Source organism: Camelina sativa, chromosome 11 (genome assembly GCF_000633955.1).
Source record: "Camelina sativa cultivar DH55 chromosome 11, Cs, whole genome shotgun sequence".
NCBI classification, from domain to species: Eukaryota; Viridiplantae; Streptophyta; class Magnoliopsida; order Brassicales; family Brassicaceae; genus Camelina; species Camelina sativa.
Genome location: NC_025695.1, coordinates 23,729,077 through 23,752,594, shown reverse-complemented (window position 1 = coordinate 23,752,594; position 23,518 = coordinate 23,729,077). Strand labels below are relative to the sequence as shown.

Sequence of the window (23,518 nt, the reverse complement as noted above, 5' to 3'; positions counted from 1 at the left end):
TCAACCGCCCTTTCACATTTTTTTCTGTTTTGTTACGTCAAACGTCTCTCACCTTCTTCATTCTTTTTTTACTCGCTTATCCTTTAAACCCTTTCACTATCTCCATCGGATCAGCTTCCTCTAAAACGGTAATTGAAGTCTTTTAATGCTCTCTCATTCAATCAAAGGCCATTACTTTTTCTTCAATTGGTGCAAGGTAAAGTCCTATATAATGTCTTCTTCTCCAACTTCATGCCTCTCACAATTTCCTGTCTCTCTGAATTTTATCTTTACTTACATGGATTCCACTGTTGTTTCATTCGCAAATCTCAAAGCTGGCCGCCTACACCAGAAGATCGTTGGGAGATTGCTTCGTCACTGGCCTGCCCGCAACGTCAAAAAAGGAGGCCAACTAATGGGAGTAGATTTCCTGCTAATTGATCAAAAGGTTGTTTCCAACTCAACTAGATTTTTCAAAGACTCGATTATAATGTCTTTATCTAGTGTGAGGTTTTTTCTTAGAGTTGTGTCATCCAAGGATCCATCAATGTAACCCATCTTTCAAAATTTGAGGAGTCGCTCTGTGATGGGGCAATATATATTATGTCGGTTTTTGAAGTCACCAGAAGCAACTCCCGTTTTAAACTAACTGATTTCCCTTTCTCAATACGTTTCATAGCAACCACTGCTTTTGATCGGGTCGACGAGTCTTTCGGGATTTTTCCGGAAGAGTTTTACAGGTTCCGGGGTTATGAGCAGTTGGTTTCTCTTGCCAACACCAGTATAGATCTTCCAGGTGTGTCGAAGTTTTAACTCTTTCAATATTTCCCTTTTCCTATATTTTCTTCATCTCTTAAAAGTAAAACTTTTATAATTAAACACTCATGAGTTCGTTATCTTTTCAAAAAGAAATAGCCAATTTCTCGAAAGAAAGGGACACGTTCGTTTGTTTTAGTTTAAGGGCGTACATCTTCTACTTTTCTATATGATGTAGATTAACGTGGTTGTTATTTTATTCAATTATTAATTTAAAGCATGATGGTTTTCTTTTGTTTCCTGTTTTTGTGACGCACACTAGATGTCATTGGCCAAGTTTTTTCCGCCAAAGCTTATCAGAATGGAATGACGCAAACCTTGGAGAGGATGTTAGTCCACTTATATCGTGAAAGTTCTGTCCCTCACCTACTTCGATCTATTTCGTTCACTACTAAATATCGCTCTTATAGTAACCCTCTTTATTGTTCGCAACACATGTATTCCATTATGAAAACGGGGAGAAAGTGCACTACGTGCTTTCGATGATCATGCGACCTTATTGGAGAAGGTTTTTACCGAGAAAGAGGGTGGGGCTAACATTTTGTTAACTACTAATATTAACGCGAAATTATTTGGAGGTGAAACACTGCATTTTCTTTATTTATTCAAAATCTTGCCTTTCAATCAGCTCAAATTACCATCACAAGTAACCCATCCTTTTTCCTCAAGGTGAGTTCTACCTGAATGCCATCTCTGGTACTAGATTTTATTCTGAGGGAGACGTTACCACAACTAAACAGTTTGCTGATATGTATTGAAAGGGTTTACCCGTATCGTTTATATTTGTCCATTCATACTATGTTTTTGATGTGCCTTAACCATACTTTCCTACATAACCAACCATGCTAATGGGGAAACTAAAAGAAGGCACCATCTCAATTGCACAATTCCATGGAGTCTCGAAGATTGAACATGTATCTATTGATGATCTGAACCAGTTTGTTTCTACTAGGAATGCTCACGTCATTTTACCAAAATTAAAACTTTACTTCATAGGACAAAAAAAAACATTAATGCAATGTCAATATCATTTGATTGCATATTTCTGTCGAACAAACCATACATGCACTAACTATGTCCATTTCGTTTTGCTTTTGTATTATTTTAGGAGGTTTAATTCTTATGTACCGCAACTGTGACAGACATTCAAACTGAGCGTGGGTGGAGCTTCATCTCTTGTGCTGCATGTGGGACCAAAATGGTGAAAAAGATGGCGTCCCTTACTTGCAATAACTTCAAATGTGGATCAACTACTGCTATTGGAGATGTGAAGTAAGTTTATTAATTCCTACAATTTATCAGACATTTTAAAATATCGAAGGCTTACCATGTCAAAACTTGGAAGATACCGTGTGGAAATGGTTGTCGACGACGGAATAACCAGCGGCGTTTTCGTAGTCTTTGATAAGAACATGGTGAAATTGACCAACATACAGGCTTCAACACTGTCTTCTCAAGTGGTATGTCAGTTATGTACGAATCCCTTTAAATATTTTTACCAAAATTAAACCTTGAATTCCAAAAGACCACAACCTATTTTTGTCTAACAGTTTCTCATTTTCGGTGAACTTAACTCAGACTGTGGAGCTTCACTCACAAAAATAGTCTCTGACATTGTTGGGAAGAAATTTACATTCCAGCTTAAACTAACCAACTTTAATTTCACTCCTCACCATCAGTCATTTACTGTCTCACGTATTTATGAGACTGCTGAAGTGCCTACTCTTCGAATCTTCCGTGTGGTATAGTCAACAACACATCCATATCACTCTCTCAATGATTACTCAACATATCACTGTTTTCTTTAGTTTTTACTACCTACATACGCAGACAGAAGCTGAAAATACGGTTGATTTAGGTGTTAAAGCGTCTACAACAAGTCCATCTCAGCTACACCTGAAAAACATAACCTCTGCAGTAGATATAACAACAGTGGAAAATTTGATAGGTTCTGGAGATTTACTTGTGGAAAATTCATCTTCAGCAGCTACAAACAAAAAACGGAAGAAATAGAAATACAATTAGTCTAATTCCTTACGTTTGAATTTCCCATTTGCTTTTTTCAAATAAAGCTTCCTTCACTTCACGACTTCTCTCACTTTAGCTTCTCATTGGAATGTTTAAGCGTAAGTACAATACTACTATTGTCTGAATCTTTTACAACTTCCTGTGATTATAAAATTTCCTGTTGTACCTTCGCATGTGAACTAAAGTTCTATTAGATTGATGCTATCATTTTGCCACATATTTAAACAACATAGGTCCCAAAAACTTAAACTATACCTGATGAGAACTTTTAATCTAAAAAAAACTAATTGTGTAGTACATGGTTCAATAAGAGGGTTTAAAGCAACATAGAATAAAGTTTAAACCAATTTTGGCTCAGTACATATAAAATAATAAGGAACGAATTAATATTCTTGCACAGACGAACATTGTGAATAAAACACCAGTTACAAATGCATGAACACAATACTTACACTCTCTCATCAGTCCACTTTGCCAAACAGTTAAAAAGACCGCCTGTTCCACACTTTTGCCTCTACCCTAAGCTGTATGTTTTTAAAAATGAGCTTCCAGCTGCAGCAGAGCTTATAGTAGCATCAGTGTTTATGCACTGCACACCATAAACCGTTATGCAAACATAGACATTCGTAGGCAATATGATTCATAAAAAGCATTGAATCTTAAAATGGCAATATGATTGATGTACAAATAAAAACCGCGGGTTGCCCAGTCACATTTTAATTAAAACTGAAACTCCCCTCTACTACCTGATCTACTCCACTAAATAGAGACGTTACACATTTATAACCGCCCAAAAAGACATTAGACAATCACAATAAGAGTAAATTTTGGGGCTGCTCTCTTCGACCCTCTTCTACCATATTACAGCCTAATTTCTAACATTACATCCCCTTTCCATTCTTTCATGATTATCAATCAAGTGTAGACTATTACTAGAGATGAAAACGATTTCAGACGATGAAACCTCAAGTAAGTGATGAAGGCAAACAAAGTTTGACGTCAGAGAAAAGAGTATTGAAGAAAAGTAAGATCTAACCTGCTCATATGAATATGGTTATCCGTCTCACATTTCACCATTACTTAACTAACCAACATTCTAATCTCACCAATTCTTCCAGATGCAAAGCTACGCCAACCATGGCTTTGTCAAAAATATTACACAGTAGGACCTACACTTTCAAATCTGTCCACATAATCACATACCAGAAAAAGTAAATTTCACGACTCCAAATACAGTTTCAACTAAGCTCTAGACAGCACTCTTATTTTCAATTTGCAATGTGCAGGTCTATGTACAATTTCTTGGAAATTACGACGTGTCATTATGTTAGCCAAACGCACGACCAAAAAACCAAAAGGTACAACGAAATATTTTTATTTCAATCCTTACTTTACCCCCATTTATGCGTGCTTCCCAAATTCATTTTAGACAATCCAAAATGCAAATATTGCAGACCTTGTAAATTAGCTGTTTAGTTTTTTCCCGGCCGACAACCAATGTATGCAGTAATTGTTTAAGTTTTACCTTTTCTAACACTGCCAAAATTTTACTTATGAACCGTTGCAACATACAGCCACAAAAAACCCAGAGAAAGCCTCTTCCACTGGTATTGTCACATGTCAATTTTGTGACGCCCTGCTCTGGATATCTGAAACAAGAAAACAAACAATATGTTGTTAACAAGGACGCGTTAGATTACCTAAAGTGCGTCCAAAACCACCAGAACTTGGGAAACTGTACAACAAATCATCAGACTTTCGTCGTAACATCCATGTACTCAACTCAATGCTAGCGTTCACACCAACTGGTGGTAAAGTTGATCACACAGTCACAGGCACACAAGGCCACTATACTTACAGAATCCATGGCCAAAATTACCATTCTATTGGGTCTCTGTTACCAGTGGATGGAAAACAACCCTGTTTTCTACAACTTTACATTTTTGACACAAGGAATAAAATTAAAAATCGTATGCAGAAAATGGGAGGGTCAACAAACAGGAAACCGGTTGATCAAGAGATTGTTGGTATCTTGATCATGATGCTAGATAGAATCAATGAACTGGCAAAGGTTTTCAAAAAAGCAAGGGATAGATATGAAGATGGGGAATGCAGAGAATTCAATATCAGATTGGTCAACCAAGCAAAGAAAGGAAGACAATATGACTTACCTACTGCTGATGAGATAGCTGGTTTGATAGTTGGCGATTTCAATACAACAACTTCTGGACGTGATGTTATCCTGCAATATAAGTCTTATGAACTGCAAAGGATAAGTGATCGTCATCCTCTTTATATGAGTCTTCAGTACCCTTTACTGTTCCCCTATGGTGAATCTGGATATCATGAGGAAATCACATATCATTCATCCGCAAGTAGCCAAGTAAAGAGGTCGTACATGAAGATGAGAGAATACGATGCTTACCAGATTCAGAGACGCTTATATGAAGGGATGGCAATTACCAAAGGAGGAAGATTATTCCATCAGTACATTGTTGATGCCTACACAGCGATGGAGCAAGAAAGACTTTGTTATAGAGCTCTTAATCAAAAAAAATTAAGAGCTGATTTGTATAACAATATTTACGGTGTTGTTGAGAGAGGAGAAACTAATGCTAAAAGGATTGGGAGAAGAATCATATTACCATCAAGTTTCACTGCAGGCCCACGATATATGGTAGAGAAGTACCATGATGCAATGGCTATATGTAGATGGTTTGGAAATCCTGACTTATTTATAACATTCACAGCGAACCCTAATTGGCCAGAGTTAACAGAACATCTACAAACATATACTACCGAAAGTTCAAACTCAAGGCCTGATCTCCAAACGAGAGTTTTCAAAAAAAAACTAGACGAGATGCTCACCGATTTAACAATAGAGTTTTCTTCCCTGTTCCTGTAACATGTATTTTTTTCATAAATACAACACTTACATATATTTGACTTATGAAAACAAAGAAACCTAACTAAAGCTCAATTTTGAATCAAGCAGTGGTGTACACAATAGACTTTCAAAATAGAGGCCTCCCTCATGCACACATCCTATTATGGCTAGATGGTACAAGCAAAAACCCAGACCCAACTCTTATTGATTAATTCATTTCAGCTGAATTACCAGATAAAGAAACAGACATGGAAGACTTTGAACTTATTCAGCAGCATATGATGCATGGTCCTTGTGGTTTAGACAGACCATATTCAACATGCATGGAAAATGGTCAATGCAGTAAGAAGTACCCATGACCCTTTGTGGACAACAGTACCATTGACCGATCTGGGTACGTTGTGTACCGGCGGCGTCACGATGACTCCAAATTTGTCTTCAAAGGTGTGACAAGGTTGGACAATCGCAATGTTGTACCCCACAACCTCGACTTGCTAAAAAAGTTTAAGGCACATATCAATGTGGAGTGGTGTTGTAAAACAAGCGCGGTAAAGTATCTATTCTAATATATAACTAAAGGTGTGGACAAAGCAACGTTTGTAATTGTCAGACCAACTAAAGGGGGAAAAAGGCCTTGGACAAAGAAGAAGAACAACCTGTCGATGAGATCAGTGAATACCTTGACTGCCGTTACGTCTCTGCATGTGAAGCAGTTTGGAGATTTTTTGCATTCCACATCCATTGCCACAAACCAGCAGTTATACGCCTTCATATTCATCTTCAAGATCAACAGAGGCTGCTATTTAACCAGTTGCAATGTTTGGATAGCATTATTAGTAGAGAGGATGTAGAAAAGACCATGCTCACTGAATGGATGGCAACTAACAAGAGAGAGAAAGAATCACCTGATGTAGGATACACTTCAGAAACCAAGGCATACGACCTTACATATATAGAATTCCCCAAGTTTTATGTATGGAACACAACAAAGACATGGACAAGGAGGAAACACGGTTTCGCTATAGGGAGGATTGTACATATACACCCATCAGCTGGTGATTTTTTCTATCTCAGAGTACTGTTAAATAGTTGGTGAAGTAATATATGCAACAAATAAAGAAGTTTGCTACATTAGAGGGCTATTAGACGATGATAAAGAGTGGCATGATGTTCTTAAAGAGGCAGCACAATGGGTAACCACATATCAATTACAGTATTTATTTGTGAAAATGCTACTCTACTGTGAAGTAGCTAACCCTCGAGAACTTTGGAACAAAAACTGGAGATACCTAGCAGAAGATGTCCAGAATAACTAAAGAAAAGTTTTCCACTTCACAAATTTAGACCTCACCGATGATGAGCTTGAGCAATATGCTTTGATTGAAATCGAACAGCTACTAATGGACAATGACAAGTCTCTCACTAATTTCCAGGACATGCCGTTACCTGACAAGGGACATTTTGAAAAGAATCAGCCAAAGATGCTTGGAAGAAGACCTGCAATTTGACATCGACAAAGAGAGGGATGACTATTGCAGATTATTCCCTTCTTTGAATGAAGATCAAAAAAAAAATTTACAATGCAGTTTTGAGTTCCGTCGAAAATAAAACAGGAAAATTGTTCTTCGTACAAGGACCAGGAGGCACCGGGAAAACATGCCTGTACCAAACCTTAATTGCTAAGCTACGCTCAATGAGAAAGATAGTAATCTCAGTGGCATCTGCTGGAATAGCGGCTCTGCTCCTGCTTGGAGGAAGAACAGCTCATTCACGCTTCAAAATTCCAATCACCATCAACTAAGGCTCGACATGTGAGATTAAGTCTGGAACAATGCTAGCAAACTTACTTACAAAGGCTGATTTAATCATATGGGATGAGGCACTGATGGCACATAGACATGCGTTTGAATCCGTTGATCGTACCCTCAGAGACCTGATGGCATTAGATGATGAAACATCAATGAACAAACCCTTTGGTGGTATAACTGTTTTAGTAGGAGGAGATTTCTGGCAGATATTACCTGTAATCCCCCAAGGAAGTCGCAAGGACACAGTACATGCCTCCTTAAATCGATCTCATCTTTGGACTCCCTGTCAAAATTACAAACTAACAATAAACATGAGGCTAAACAAGTCTGATGCAGCTTGGATTTCAAAAGTGGGATACAGAAATTCACTATCAGCAAGTACAAACGTTGATGAACATGTTGATGGGTCCAGAATCGCTATAGAGGAAAGTTTAATTCTACCAAACGCATGCAACCATCTAACAGCGATTTCAAATCCTGCATATCCAGTGTTTTCTCAATCCTTCTAGGAGAGACACTACCTAATGGAGAGGGCAATCCTAACTCCTTGGAATGAGACTGTCCGTGAAATAAACGAATACCAGCTATCAATGGTTCCAGGTGAGAGTAAAGAATATTTAAGTTCTGATTCAATCCAGACAGAGCTTGCACAAGGTGTAGACTGGAATGACTTATACACAATCGGGTATTTAAACTCCATAGAGTTTCCAGGCCTACCAAACCATCATATCCGCTTGAAAGTAGGGGTACCAATAATGCTCCTGCAAAATCTAAACCAGAAAAAGGTTTGTGCAATGGTACACGACTAATCGTCAGCAAACTAGGTGAAAGGATAATTGAGGCCGACATACTCACTGGTACTCATGTTGGGGAAATTGTCCTCATCCCAAGGATTGTTTTGTCTCCTACTGACACCAAGCATCCTTTCACCCTACGAAGAAAGCAATTTCCAATTAGAGTCAGCTACGCAATGACGATTAACAAGAGTCAAGGGCAAAGTTTGAAACAAGTATCTCTTTATTTACCACAAGCAGTCTTCACTCACGAACAGTTATATGTTGCTCTATCCCGTGTAACTTCAAATTCAGGATTGAAAATCCTAGATGCAACATTAGAGAAGAATGGTACCGGAGGGGTCATGAATATAGTCTACAAAGAAATCTTCAATAACATAAACACTTAAAGAGGTACACTCCTAAGTGATGATGCTGTATACAGGGAAAAGGCCATGTCCAATAACAACAACTTTTCTTCTAAAACATCTCCTTCTAAACAGGCAAGAATATACTAACTATGGTTTATATTTCTACGCAGGACAATGGAGAGGAGCATAGCGATGAATCAAAAGACACTGCCACAAGTTCCACATGCCTAGTGAAGTGACAAAGACATTATTTTTTAAAAATAAACCTCTTAATGTTCGTTAGAAATAATCAATTTTTCCAGTATACACATGTTCAACCGCGTTTGTTATTGTAAAAAATTGCAAAAGAAAGTAAGAAAATATAAAGAAGACAACATAATGGCCTAAACGAACTTAAGTATCATATCAATGAAAACACTCATCCAAATAAAGTGAGCATACGAGCCACTATGGAGAAAACAAATGCAGCGGAATATAAAAGAGATGATAATTACCAAACAGAACTTCAAGCGACCGACATTTGTAACCTACAAAGAATCAAAGATCAAGTGCGGTTCACTCCCCACCACCACCACTATCATGACAGTAATTGAAGGCCACTTACACCCAAAAATCAATTACATTCGTTTAATCAAACATTAAAAACAATTAAACGACAACGATTTGACAACTATATAACCTCTACACTGAGGAAAATCAATCCAGATAGTCACAACAACAAAAACGAAACAAAAATGGCAGCCCAAAAAAATATTCAGCATTAGAAAGCCTACCACAAGATCTTCTGGACGACATAATCTCCAGGGTTGAAAAATATGGCCGTTAAGATGTACGTCATTGCTTCTAAGTTTCTCATGAACTAGCAATAGCCTGCAAGGATGAAAGAGTTTCCAAAAATCTCAATCTCAAACAACTGGCCATGAATCCATTAGCAACATACAGAATTACCAACAGCTAATGGAGAGATGTCTACAAACCGGTAATGCAGAAGCCCATTACATCGAAGGCGTGAAAGAGTATTTCTACCATAACAACACAAGCACATGATTACATCATCTCCTAGCCTCTGCTGAAGGTTTGTATGATAAAGGCATTTATCTATATGAGATTCTCATGTTGTGCAGGGAAGAAATAGAGACAGGGAACCACTATTTGGATAAGCTAGAATGGGAAAAATCAACAACAAGGTCTGATCGTTGTTGAACTAAGATCAAATTATCCCTCCAAGAGATCCATGTCATCAAGAAACCAATCTACTTCCAATCCATAAGAGACAACAAACCAAACAATATATGTAAACTTAACGACATGGATACAAAATGCAAGAAGTGCTACTACAAACAAACGAGGAAGTTTTTCAACCATCATTAACCAAAAAAAAGAAAACAAAGTCTCTGAACTACTTCCATTGTTTTCCAGCTCTATTCCTTCTTTTTTAAGTTGTTTTTTTTTAATCTTTAATAAAAGACACGTGAAATTAAATATACACAAATTCAGGTATCATCCTCCGTAGGAAAATACCACCGAAGCTAAACAGAACATAGGTCAAAGTAGAGGAAGAACTGTAGTGATACTTACCAAACTTAGACTATCTTTATCGGGGGTTGTTAGCTTGAGTTCTTAGTTATAATGTGATTAAAATTAAATCAAAATTGGTGAATATGCCAAGAAACACCTCTTAACTAAGAGGTTTAAGAGTCCCTCATAGTCATCGACGTGGTCAAAATTGGTCATTTTAGAAAAAAAGAAAAACTTGTTTTTTGTTCTCCTTCTTCCTTCTCTCTCGCGATGAGAGGTTGCAAACAGAGGAGAACGATTGAACTTTTGGTGACCTCCGAGTGTTCGACGACGGTGACTCATCCTATCCAGAGACGGCGGATCTCAAGCGACTCTGGGTCAGTTAATCGGCGAGTTTGTTCTTTAAAACCGGAGAGTCCTTCACCAAATTGAAGATTATCCGACTGTCTTCTTCTCTCCGGTGAGTTTCTTCTTCACCGATTGAATTCAATCTCACTCACTAACCGTGGTTTTATTGATTAGAGACTATTGATTGTTATTCATTTCCTTTTCATTCAATTGTTCCCTCTGGCTATCGCGATTGTTCCCATAGGTTATGAATCCTGCAAGTCCAACGAATCTCTTATTGGCCATACTTTGATTTGATTGTTGATGGTTCCAATATTATTGTGTGATTTAATACTCATGTTGACATTTTTGTGATCTGTATGGAAAGATTTTTGTGAATCTTGTTGGTTTATAAAGTTGTTGTACTGATGGTGAATTTCACTGGATTACAGGTTGGAAAAGCTGCTGGAGATTAGTGAATTACATTGGTGGTTGTTTTAGGAGGAAGGTCCAAAGGATATGAGGAATCTAACAAGGTAATATTTGTCTCGTTCAAGGATCTTTGTTGAAAATCAAAGCTTTTCAATTACATATTCACTATGTTATTAGGATTCTGTATGGATTTGAGTTTTGAGTGTGAGATTGAATTTTGAGGTTTGTCTTGTTCATGAGCTTTGAATACACTCACAATCTAAACTCTAAACAAACACCCGAGGAGTTTGTTTCTGATTTATTCTTAGAGGCACTTGTGAAATGGATAGAGTTTTAGTAAAAAGAAAAAGAAAAAAACATGTCATATTGATATCTCTCTTACTTGTCTTCTCTCTTGAATGCCTTCTCTGTTCGTTCCCAAGGAGCTTGTTCCTGATTGAGAGACTCCTCTGTTCATCAAGCTCCTGACGCGAAAGGCTTAAGTAGCTTCGCTCTCTTTATTGACGATACTTTGATTGGGTAAACATTGGCGGCGGTGACTTGATTTCTCATAAAATTGATCCTTACGAGTTTGGGTTCTCCTCAGAAGTGTCGACTCTTAAGTTGCATCTAGGTTTGTACCCATGAGACTGATTGATAATTAAACGAGAGTTGGGTTATCTTGTCTTTTAATCTTCTTTCGTTTTTGTTACGGATTAGGGAACAACACAATCATCTCTAGCTACACGGTTTTTAATCCTTGAAATGCAGAACCAAAGGTACGTCTTTTTAAACTGTTTGAAGTTGCTCATATTCACCTGCTTTCTCTATCTTTCTAGTTATGTCAAGGTTTTTGCTTTATAATAAATGCATATAGTTGGGCATATGAACCACACCTTGTCCACTTCAAGCTCTCCCCACACCTTTACCGTTTCACATTGCATAGTTATTGTGGCTCTCTAAACTTTGAATTGTATTTGTGAGAAAGCTTTGATATATGTAGATAATTTTTATTGATTGCATTGTGTTTGGTGGGTAGAATAAATGCTTGTTAGGTGTTGATTAGGAATGTCTACATCATACTTATTGTTCAATGCTTAGTGTTATGGTCTTTGAGTTCAATGTTTGGTTGTGTTATGTTAGGTAAAAATGTTTACTTTGACATTGATTGCTAATAACAACAACCACCAAAATGTTTCTCTTTGCTCTAACATTGATCTCACCTTATATAGTTAAGCATTCCTCCTTCAAAGTACAAACAGTTTACTCTAAACCATTCAACAATCTCTTTCATTCTCATTTAAAAGTACACGATTCCATGAACCCATATACCCACTCTCCTGGCTTCATGGACCTATTAAATAGTCAAGGAGAAACCCACGCCAATCCTCATGAAATAGATTCACCAAGTATTGAACTTGGTGAATCACAAGTTCCTGAGTTTAGCACTCAATGCTCTGATGCTACACCACAAGGTCGTAGATCAAGAAATAAATGGGCACCAGCAGATGATGTTCAGCTCATTGGTGCATGGCTGAACAAGAGCAAGGATCCCATAGTAAGTAATGGTCAAAAAGGTGAAGCTTATTGGAAACGGGTTGCTGATTATTTCAATGCAAGTCCAAAGGTTGCCGGTTTAGAAAAGAGGCTCCAAAGTCATATAAAGCAGAGGTGGGGGAAGATAAATGACATTGTTTGCAAGTTTGTTTAATGCTACGAAGCTGCAACCAAGGAGAGATCAAGTGGACAGAATGAAGATAATGTTATGAAGCTAGCCAACGAAATATACTTCAATGATCACAAGGTAAAGTTGACCCTAGAGCATGCTTGGCGAGAGCTTAGATATGATCAGAAATGGTGTGCAAGTTCATCACAAGGTAAAGGGAATGGAATGGGTAAAAGAAGGAAGGGTATGGACGGTTCTTCAAGCTCCCAATCAGAGAACCATAGAGAGGATGACTCAATGATTCGTCCACCTGGTGTTAAGGCTTCAAAGGCAAAAAACAAGAATATGAAGAAGACAGCCATTGATGATGAAGATAGCAAGTATCTGTTGGAGTTAGATGCGATATTGGAGCTAAAGCAAAAGGATTTGCTTTAAAAGAGAAGATTAGCAATCGTAACCTCCTGGCAATGATACTTGCAAAAACAGAGCCACTAACTGATCATGATATAGCTTTAAAGAACAAGCTAATTGATGACATTTTCTCAAGCTAATTAGTTATTTTTCTATGATGAGTGGTTGTGCTTGAGTTCATCATTGTAATCAGTTTGTTTTTTTTGATGTTTCATGTAATATGTTTATGTATATTGACTTTTTATTGTAATCGGTTTCTTTTTTTGATGATTTAATGTGATATGTTTCTGTTGTTCAAGTTTTAATGTGATGTTTAATCTACTTATGTTCTTGACTTTTTATTGTAATCAGTTTCTGTTGTGTGTATCATATTATGTTTTTGTGCTTTTGATTACCAACCTTTATGTGTTCTAGTGATGTTAAACTGAAAATGGATTGTGTTGTTGTGGCTTGTGACAGATAGAGACAAGTATGCTCGTGACAGGAAGAGACAACTAAACACAGGTTTATGACAAATGTGAAACAAGATCCGCCTGTGACTTGAAGACATAGTGATCGGCTTGGTGAATTGGTCCTCGTGACAACAAGAAACAAGAATGCTTGGTGAGAAGTTGCTCGTGACTTCATGGACCCATTTTTAACCTTGTTTTTTTATGCCGACTTCTTTGTAATTGTTGCTCGTGACTGCTTTGTTATTTTTTTAATCAAATAGACTTGTAACACTATATAAGATCTGTCATATATTACTTCCACAACTCCCACAACTCTATCTCTTATCTTCATACTACAATTCAAATAAGTTAATACTTCTTCTACTACAACTCCATTGCTCCGTCTCTTTTTCTTTTACCACTCCACAACTCCATATCTTCTTCTTTATTTTGATTTTCGTCATTTTGAAAAAATAAATGGCATATTCTTCTAGTAATAATTTTGAAAATTTTGACACTATGCTTGATGAGAAATTTGATAAAGTGTACGATCAGGCGTTCGATCATATTGTGGCTGCTCATGCTGATCGCCAACAAGCAAGAAAGCCAAGGAAAAAAAGAGTCTATATTGAAAGAGATCATGAAGATGGACACATCCGCTTGTGGACCGATTATTTTAGTGAAGATGCAATATACTTTCCTCCTCTTTTTCGTCGTCGCTTTAGAATGAACAAGGCGCTGTTCATACGTATAACTGATCGACTCTCTAATGAAATTCTATTCTTTCAACGAAGAAGAGATGCTACCGGAAGGTTCGGTCTCTCTGCAATACAGAAGTGTACAGCAGCAATTCGTATGATGGCATATGGTTGTGCAGCTGATGCAGTTGATGAATACCTCCGGCTTTCTGAAACCACTACGATGCAATGCTTGGTCAATTTTGTTGAAGGAGTCATAAATTTATTTGGAGATGAATATCTAAGGAGACCCACACAAGAGGATCTTCAACGTTTACTCGATATTGGAGAGCTACGAGGATTTCCCGGGATGATAGGAAGCACCGATTGTATGCATTAGGAGTGGAAGAATTGCCCGACCGCATGGAAAGGTCAATACACACGTGGATCCGGAAAGCCAACCATCATTTTAGAGGCTGTAGCGTCACACGATCTGTGGATATGGCACACGTTTTTTGGACCTCTAGGTACGTTAAACGTAATCAATGTTCTTGATCGCTTTCCGGTTTTTGATGATATATTACAAGGTCATGCTCCAAAAGTGAATTACATTGTCAACGGCCGCGAGTATCATTTGGCTTACTATCTCAGCGATGGTATTTATTCGAAATGGGCTACTTTTATCCAATCTATTCGGATTCCACAAGATCCGAAGGCATCCTTGTTTGCTACATGTCAAGAAACTGTCCGTAAAGATGTCGAGCATGCTTTTGGAGTCTTGCAAGCTCGCTTCGCCATAGTCAAAAACCCAGCTCTTGTCCATGATAAGGAAAAAATTGGAAAGATAATGAGAGGGTGTATCATACTTCACAACATCATAGTAGAAGACGAACGAGATGGGTATACACTGTTGGATCCAACAGAATTCGCACAAGTAGAAGCACTCAGAACTTCACATGTGGACTCTACAGTTTCAACTGATACACCTTCAAATGTCAGCAATATGATGACCATGCTCAGCAAGCGGAAGGAAATTCGTAATCAGCAAAAACATCAACAATTGAAGGATGATTTGGTTGAGAATATCTGACAAAAGTTTGCCACAAATCAAGATTACAACTAAACTTTTTTCCCATTTGTAATTTCTACTTCTATTTTCATATGCTTTTGTGTTTTGTATGTTTAAAATTTTATGAAATGCAATAATAAAATCTTCATTGTTTAAACATTTAAACATTATTATTATTTTTTTTCAAAACTAAGAACCTCACTTTTAAGAGTTTACCATTGGAGGGGTACAATTTTAATTAATAAACAAAATGTTCTTAATTTATAAAAGTATACTTTTTAATATTAATAAATTTAAGAACCCCAAAATTAAAAACCTACCAATAAAGATGCTTTAATGTAGTCAATTTTTTTAAAAAGTATTAAAAACAGAGTAGAGTACAACATTTTTTAAGTCACAACAATGTACTCTGAAAATGCAGGAAATGGTTTTCATAAACAAATTAAAGAATTAACCCAAAACATACGACTACTCTGTGAAACAAAATCGAACTTAATAAACTTCAAGTCCCTTATAAAAAGTATATAACCGGGTTAGTTGTCAAAAAATAACAAGAACAACAATCAACCCATATTTTAGATACTTTTAAAGAAGGTCAATTTAAACGATTGGAAAGTTAAGAGCCCAAAATGACAATACACAAAAGAAGATGAACCTCATCTTGGAACTTTTAATAAAAAAGCAAAACCACGGTGAAAAAACTCTGCCCTAGAACCAAATTTTGGGCCCAGGCCTATTAACATAAGGCTTCGACCTATAACCAAATCACTACAAAGACTTTAAATTTGGAAGGCCCCGTTCAAACATGTAAAATTAGACACACTTTTAAAAATTCAATAACTAATACAAAAAACAGTTTACAAATAAGTATATTATAATTACCCAATTTCCCACGGCTCGGTACAAACTTCACAATCAAATTCAAGTACACCTTTAAAACCCACTATACCATTACAGAAATTTGAAACGGCAGCCAGTCGAAAAAACCAGGGGAAACCATCCGTCCAAAAAAACCCTTATTAATGGAGGACTCTTTAAACAAAGGTACACGACATCTATATATACAACAACCGTATACTGTATTCCAAAAGCTATAAACGTAACACAAAAAAACCATTAAAAAAACAGCGCAAAAATGGCAAGAAACCATAATCGGGAATACACGTTTTCTTATGAAACAGTTCCCTCTACTCTGCTGAGCGAAATATCAATACTTCTCACAATCAGAAGGCCACAGATGGGAGAACGTCAAACCAAAGTACATATACCTTACCCAAGAAACGCCGACGATTCAACATTAGCATACTTCAGAGGTAACTTACTATACCACCTAGCAACTAATGCAATACCAGTCAATGAGAGTAGAAGAAGAACAACATGGTTCATGCAATTTCTGAATGTAGTTCTACTAACAGAAATTCAAAGCAATATGACTTTAGTTATACACTTCACAGTTACAGATTACAACTTCCAGGCAAACTACATTCTGAACACCGAGATGCTTATTGAAAATCTACAAACATCGAAAAGAACACGAACCAAAGAAGAGGAAAATGAAGTCTGCGTTATTTGCTTGGAAACATTTAGAGGAGAAAATGAAGTCAACACACTGAAATGTAACCATACTTACCACCATCACTGTAATATCTATGTGACAAGAAATTGTCCTATATGTAGGGCAACAGACATATAAGAGAAGTTCTAAATAAACACAATATGGGCAATTGTGATGCTTTTGTCTTATTCGCTTTCTGCAAAAAACCTTCTGTCCATTTGCCATTGTATTAATAACAACACCCGTTTAAAATCACGTCAAACGATAAAACGGGTTACAAGAAAATCAATCCGGGGACAAAAACTAAACAATAATATTAAACATCAGACCTCCAGAAATATGATTGTTCATGCGTCAAATCTCACATACTTTAAATAACATTGGCTTAACAATGACCTCAAAACAGTAACAATGTTAAACAATCTTTTAAATTTTTTCTAACAAATGACCAATTTATATTTTAAATACAGTAAAGTATAATAACTACAAATTAAAAACCCCAAAATTCAATAACATAAATATTAAGGGAAATAAAAAAGTGAAAAAGACTCCTACATAAAGAACCAACTAACTTTAATAAAAAAAAAACCCAGAATTTACATTACCCCACTAACATAAGCTAACGGAATGAACAAGAAGGCACAACTTTGGGAAATAAATGAATTTAAATAAATTAGAGGAAACAGACATCGAAAATTAAACGGACACACCAATGGAGAACCAACAGACACAAAATATTAAGTAAAACTTAAACACATGTCTACTAATCTTCATAACAATCGGAATATATAATCAGGCAGAAATTACCTAAGTTATCATACACATACATTAGAAATACTTTTGTAGGGGCGGTAAAATATATATTAAAAATGGATTTCAAGAGTACGACCACATGTGTGACATTATATTTTAGAAAACAAACTTCTAATTGTTCTTAAGTTTGAATCGATTTCAAAATTTAAGGCCTACCAATTTAAGAAGAAACACTACTCTCCCAATTTACACTCACCATTATGCCATGAATTAATGATTAAGCAGTAAACAGTAAAACTCATAAAGACGTGAATATTAAAGGATCAATGATAAGGGGAAAAAGGGGGCCAATTGTAAAGAACACATCACAGAAAAACATAACTCCAACTGACGAGCAGCCTATAAATAACTCTACACAAAGTATAAACTAAAAATCACACACAACTCCGAAAAAAATGTTTCGAAACACATCCTACCCCCTTGAAGAACTACCATACGATGTGCTTGGAGATATTATCTCTCGAGTTGCACAGAGGTCACGGACAAGCGTTAGACATGTCATGCAAGCATTATCACATCTAGCCAAAGCAGCCCAAGATCACCGAGTTTACAAGAATATCAACCTAAGGCCACTAGCAATCAATCCCCAAGCATCACTCACGAAATACCAAGACCTCATGGAAAAAACCATTGCAAGTGGAAATGTGGAGGCACACTACATCAAAGGGATCCATGAGTATTTCCACAAAAACAACACAGAAGTAGAGTTGGCCCACTTGAAAAAGGCAGCAGAAGGTACTTACGAGAACAATACCTTTATGGAATTATACAGTTGTGCAGGGGTGACACAACATAAGGAAAATTTTGGCTCGACAAATTAGGCTGGAAAGAAAACAAAGCAAAGGATGATCAATGCTGGAAAGATATCAAGAAATCGTTACACAGAGTCAATGTCCCAAAACTAGAGTGCTACTACAATACATTGGCAGAAGTCCAACCAACTATCATCTACACCCTCAATGATATGGAGAATAGATGTGCACACTACTACTACTTTAAACAAATGATCAAATTTGTCTTTTTCTGTTAGCTTACGGAAAAACAATAAGGCTCACCAATATCATCCAAATCTAGATATTTCCAAAGTTCATAATAAAGTTGTTGCTTCCCTGCTTCATAAACATAACCTAACGCCTACATAATAATATAAACAAGAAAAAAAGATACATTAACTCAAAGAATACCAAGAATACAAACGATTGGGAGAAAATAATAAATAAGACCACCAGTTACCATAAAAACAAATCACAACATACAAGATCAACATATTTTGAAGCAAGGTCCAAACAAACCATCTCTAAAACAGGTCTAAAAGTCTTTCGACCAACATGAGATACACGTATGGAAAGAGGTCTTCAGATTCAGAAACACTTATATCATTAAAAATGTCAGCTTCATAAAACAAGCCTCCTTAACAACAAAATGATAAAACAACTCAAACTAAAAACTTAGAAACACGTACAGAGGATCAAGGAAACACAACTAATAATTAAATTAACATTAGTCGACAAAAATTGACGAAACCATCACCAAGCCGGGAAAAAAACTAAGACCTACAGACACCATTAGTTGAACGAAAAGATGCTAATATCCGATTTCCAGATTATCTTCACATTAGACCTAAATTGATTAACTAACTGAACCGGGCAACACAATAATACACCTCACAATATTTTGGGAAAAACCGCGATAGAGGCAAACATTTAATTTAACGACACACAATTCACATCCAATCGAAACCCACACTCTAGGGCCCAAACAAATCAAAATTAAAACAGAAATCGAAAATACAATGTACAAATAAATTCTGAAAAGAAACTAACTAAAAAAACAAAAAAAAAACGCCAGATTTGAACACCAACTAACACTTAACTGGAACAAAACCAGCAGGGAAGAGCCAATTACCCGGTACAGATGCAAAGGTCAGAGAGATAAATTATGCATCACTAAAAGGGATGAATGAAGAAGGATAAGCGGGGTGGAGGAAATATTTTCAAAACTCTTACTGTCCTGTAGATCGGACAAACGACGTCTCTGCTATCCATTCACGCGACATCATTTTAAGAAAGGGAAGAAAGCCATTCCGACATCAAGGCCAAACCAATAACAACCTAACGGCCCAACATAATTCTAAGTCTTAAAGAAAATAAAGCCCAATATCAAACAGACCAAAAACCAATAAAAAAATCAAAAAAATTGTAAGTAATTGAGATGCCAAAACAACAAACTCATTACTCCTGACACAAAAGCGTTTTCAAAAAAGGTACTACCACAAGTTAATAAGTTTTTAAAATGATAATAAAAACATTACCTACAACCACATCTAATAAAACCAAAAAACAATGGAATGACAAAATGAGAAAAAATATTAATAAACCAGAACTAACAACTAAAGCAAGAAAACAAACAATAACTATACAAAACTTAACTTCTAATTCTATATTTTATGAATATAAAAAAATAACATCATGATTTAAATAAATTTTACATTTCTAAAAAGACCACATTATACAAATTTGGCAAAAAAAACACCAAAAAAAAACAACAAAAGAACAAAGGATAATATACGAACAACAGAACCAGACGGAAAGAGGGGAAATAACAAACCAAATAACAAACTAACAAAACAACCAAAATAAAAACAACCTCATCAAACTTCAGCACGTAGCGCGGGTCAACTGCTAGTGTATGAGAAAGTAGGAGAAAATTTTGGTTTAAAAAAATAAGAAAAACTTACCTTCCCATTAAAAAATATTTCTCAATTAAACAAAGTTGAAAGCAGTGTTTTGAATAAATTATTTAAATATGAAACGATCTATGCTTATATAAAAGTGGATATTTATAAAATTTAGAATTAATAATTAACTGTGTATTTTCCTTAATCCCTTTTTCTATATTTTTTTGTAGAATTAATAACTAAAAATTAAAAATAAGTAAATAATATTATAATTTCAAATTTTATGAAATATATATATAAAATCTCCTTATAATTATTTTTAAAAAAACTTTGTATTTGTTTTTATAAATTCTGTAATTTTTGATAATTATCTTTCTACATTATTTTTTTTTAAAACAAAACATTTTATTTTTGTTGTAATCAAATTTATCCTATTAAATATAAACTTTTACACATGTTAAAATCTGAGATTGATAACTTGACACATGTCAAAATATTGCTAATGACTAACTTTGAAAATCCAACTTTATATAATAAGTATATATATATATATATATATATATATATATATATATAAACACAACTATTTAGTTTACTTTAATTTTCATCAGTGGTTTTTTTTTAGAATCCTTCTAATGGGCCTCCTAATAATAAAGCCTCTATGCTTCTTATTTTACCAGATATACATGAGCCTTTACCCATCTTAATTATGTGAATGGAGTTCGAGACATAGGTGGCTTTAGTAGGCCTGGTTAAGAAAAATAAGGTGAAATTTAAATCATACTAAATTTTAACTTGTGATATACCGCGGAGCTATATTTTTACCAAAATTATTAAATTTAAAATTGTAACTATTAGTTAATTTTATTTGTTTTATCTGATGTTTAAGATTGTATTTATATGATTGTATTTGATTGTTAATTTTAGGATTTAACCTGTGATATACTGCACGACAACTTCTTTTTATGTAATTATAATTTAATAATTTTAAATATGTATAATATTTTATATTGTTGGTGTTAACAAAATAATCAAATGATGATATACTCTTGTTGTAGCACCAAATTAATAATATTTTAAATTTATATTAATATTGACTCAAACCGTCCCGCCATATAACCTCGTCCCTTTAGTATATTAGTCCTATTTCCAATAGTTTTGAACCATTGCCTAAAATTTTTTACCCGATGTAGAACGTTATATATACACTTTTTAAAAAAAATCGATTGAGTAATATATGTCTGTTAAAAAAAAATTCAAATTGTAACATATGCGAAAAAACTTGTATTTTATTATACATATGTTTTATATAATAAAATAATTTTAAAAACAAATAAAATCATATAAGGACGAAAGGAGAGAAAGAAATTGGAAAATGGTACTTGGGACTTATTACAGACTGATTTTAGGAAATTTTATTAAATATGATAAATATTATTTTTTAATTTTGTCAATAAACAATAAATGTCAATGGCATAGGTTTGTAAATAGTTTAGAAATCCGAGATCTTTTTACAAACTGTACTTGCAAAATGTATATATAGATATTTTATGAGATATGAAAAATGTTGATTTTGATATGCAGTTCATTCGTACATGAATTTTGTCAAAAGAAAACATATAGAGTATTTTACAGTTTCGTTTCTAACAAAAAAGATTCAAATGTTTTGAATATTCTTAAACCATTTTCTGTTTGATTATTCATATACGTTTTAGGTATTTTGGATTTTTTGGATTTGTTTCAAATATTTTTGGGTTTTATAGTATTTTAAAAATGTTTTTGGATATTTCAAATATTTATTTAATATCCAGTTTTTGAATTTTTAAATTTAATTATCTATTCGATTAATACATCAATTTGAATTCAGTTTCGATTCTTTTAGATTTGATATATATTCAAATTGCTTATTTTGCTCAGGACTAATATGCACGTTATAGCTTTGTTACTGTGAGTACAAAGTAAATAAGGAGCTAAAGAAATAAGTCTAACGACATTTTGACTTCATATGATGTCAGTTGGCCAACTCTATCTCACTCTTTAATTCCTAGACAACCAAATCATAACTTGCAAGAACCCTGAATCCATAAATAATTTAAGTATTCAAAGTAGTCTCTTCATACTCACTCTTTCATTAATAAAAATGCTCTTTCATATAATTTTTTGCTTTCACTTTTAGTATAGTAGACATGTACGATGGTGTGAGATAGCTACTAATACATGCTGTCGCATATTAGAGTGGACAATAAACCTAAAGGTGAGTGATATGCTCGAATTAACTCTAGATCTACTCTTTCAAATTAACTCTAAAGATCTACTCTTTCAAATTAACTCTAAACCTACTATCTCAAATTAAGAGATCACTATAGTACTTAGAAATCAAATTCTACTGAGAGTCAAGATTACACAATAAAATTAATAATCTTTTAATTATGCTAAGCAAAATAATTTGTATTAAAATAAAAAGAAAGAAAAGCAAATAAAAGTTTTTTAATTCAAGGGATTAAAACTAGGCCTAAGGAAAAATTTCATGAAATTATGGAATATCAAACCAATCAATAAATCAGGATTCAATCAATTAAAATCAGATCTAGAACTATAAACTCTATTGTAAAATAAATCAGTTCTCACTGCAAATATTATTTAAGTTTAAAACCTGAAAATCCAAATCTCTTTGCAAAATTCAAGTTAAAACCAGCTTTGAAAACGAGTTTAGTTTGTTCACAAAATTATTAATTCAAATCTCTTTGTAAAAAGTAATTTTGCTCATCAAAGATTTTCTCAGAAAAATCAATTTATTCTCATATCAATTTACTTTCCTATAGTATTATTTCTAGGTGGTCGATCAAGAATTAATATGAAAACAACCAAAGATGTAGATCACATTAGAATAAGAATCCCAAGAAATCAACAGTTCTAATAAATCATAAAAATCCTATGAGAGGGCAGGGGGTCCTAATCAACTTATCAGGTGATGGGAGTTCTCCTGAGAGGACGGGGGTTCCCTAGATACCGATAACTCGAAGGAATGCGGTCCTAAGGGTGGTAGAGGAGATTGGGGTTCTCCTGGTACCAAAATCTCGACGCTGACGACCCGAGGGTGAAATAGTATGGCTCAAAGACGGGTGGTCTAAGAGTGTTATCGGTATGACCCGAAGGTTGCAACCTAGGAGTAGAGGATTTGGAGGCAAAAGTGTCAATGACGTGGGAATAAGCATAGTAACTGGATGCAGATCTCAGAGATTGATGGGGTTCAATCTCAGATTTTGACTGGGAGGGTCAAAATTGTGCTGGCCGGGGGGGG

At 35.0% G+C, this 23,518-nt stretch overlaps 1 protein-coding gene and 2 long non-coding RNA genes across 3 annotated transcripts; 2 read left to right on the top strand and 1 right to left on the bottom strand.

The window, feature by feature from the left end:
* On the bottom strand, nt 7,781–8,618 carry LOC104724130. The gene is made up of 3 exons (XR_002034151.1): nt 8,544–8,618; nt 8,374–8,449; nt 7,781–8,288 (listed from the first exon to the last, which is right to left on the bottom strand). It is a non-coding gene; the product is annotated as an uncharacterized LOC104724130 (long non-coding RNA).
* On the top strand, nt 10,265–13,329 carry LOC104724129. The gene is made up of 4 exons (XR_757525.2): nt 10,265–10,640; nt 10,960–11,043; nt 11,362–11,552; nt 11,639–13,329. It is a non-coding gene; the product is annotated as an uncharacterized LOC104724129 (long non-coding RNA).
* LOC104728263 lies at nt 13,904–15,193 on the top strand. The gene is made up of 2 exons (XM_019231925.1): nt 13,904–14,492; nt 14,631–15,193. The coding sequence occupies exons 1-2, from the start codon at nt 13,904–13,906 to the stop codon at nt 15,191–15,193; spliced, it is 1,152 nt and encodes a 383-aa protein (XP_019087470.1).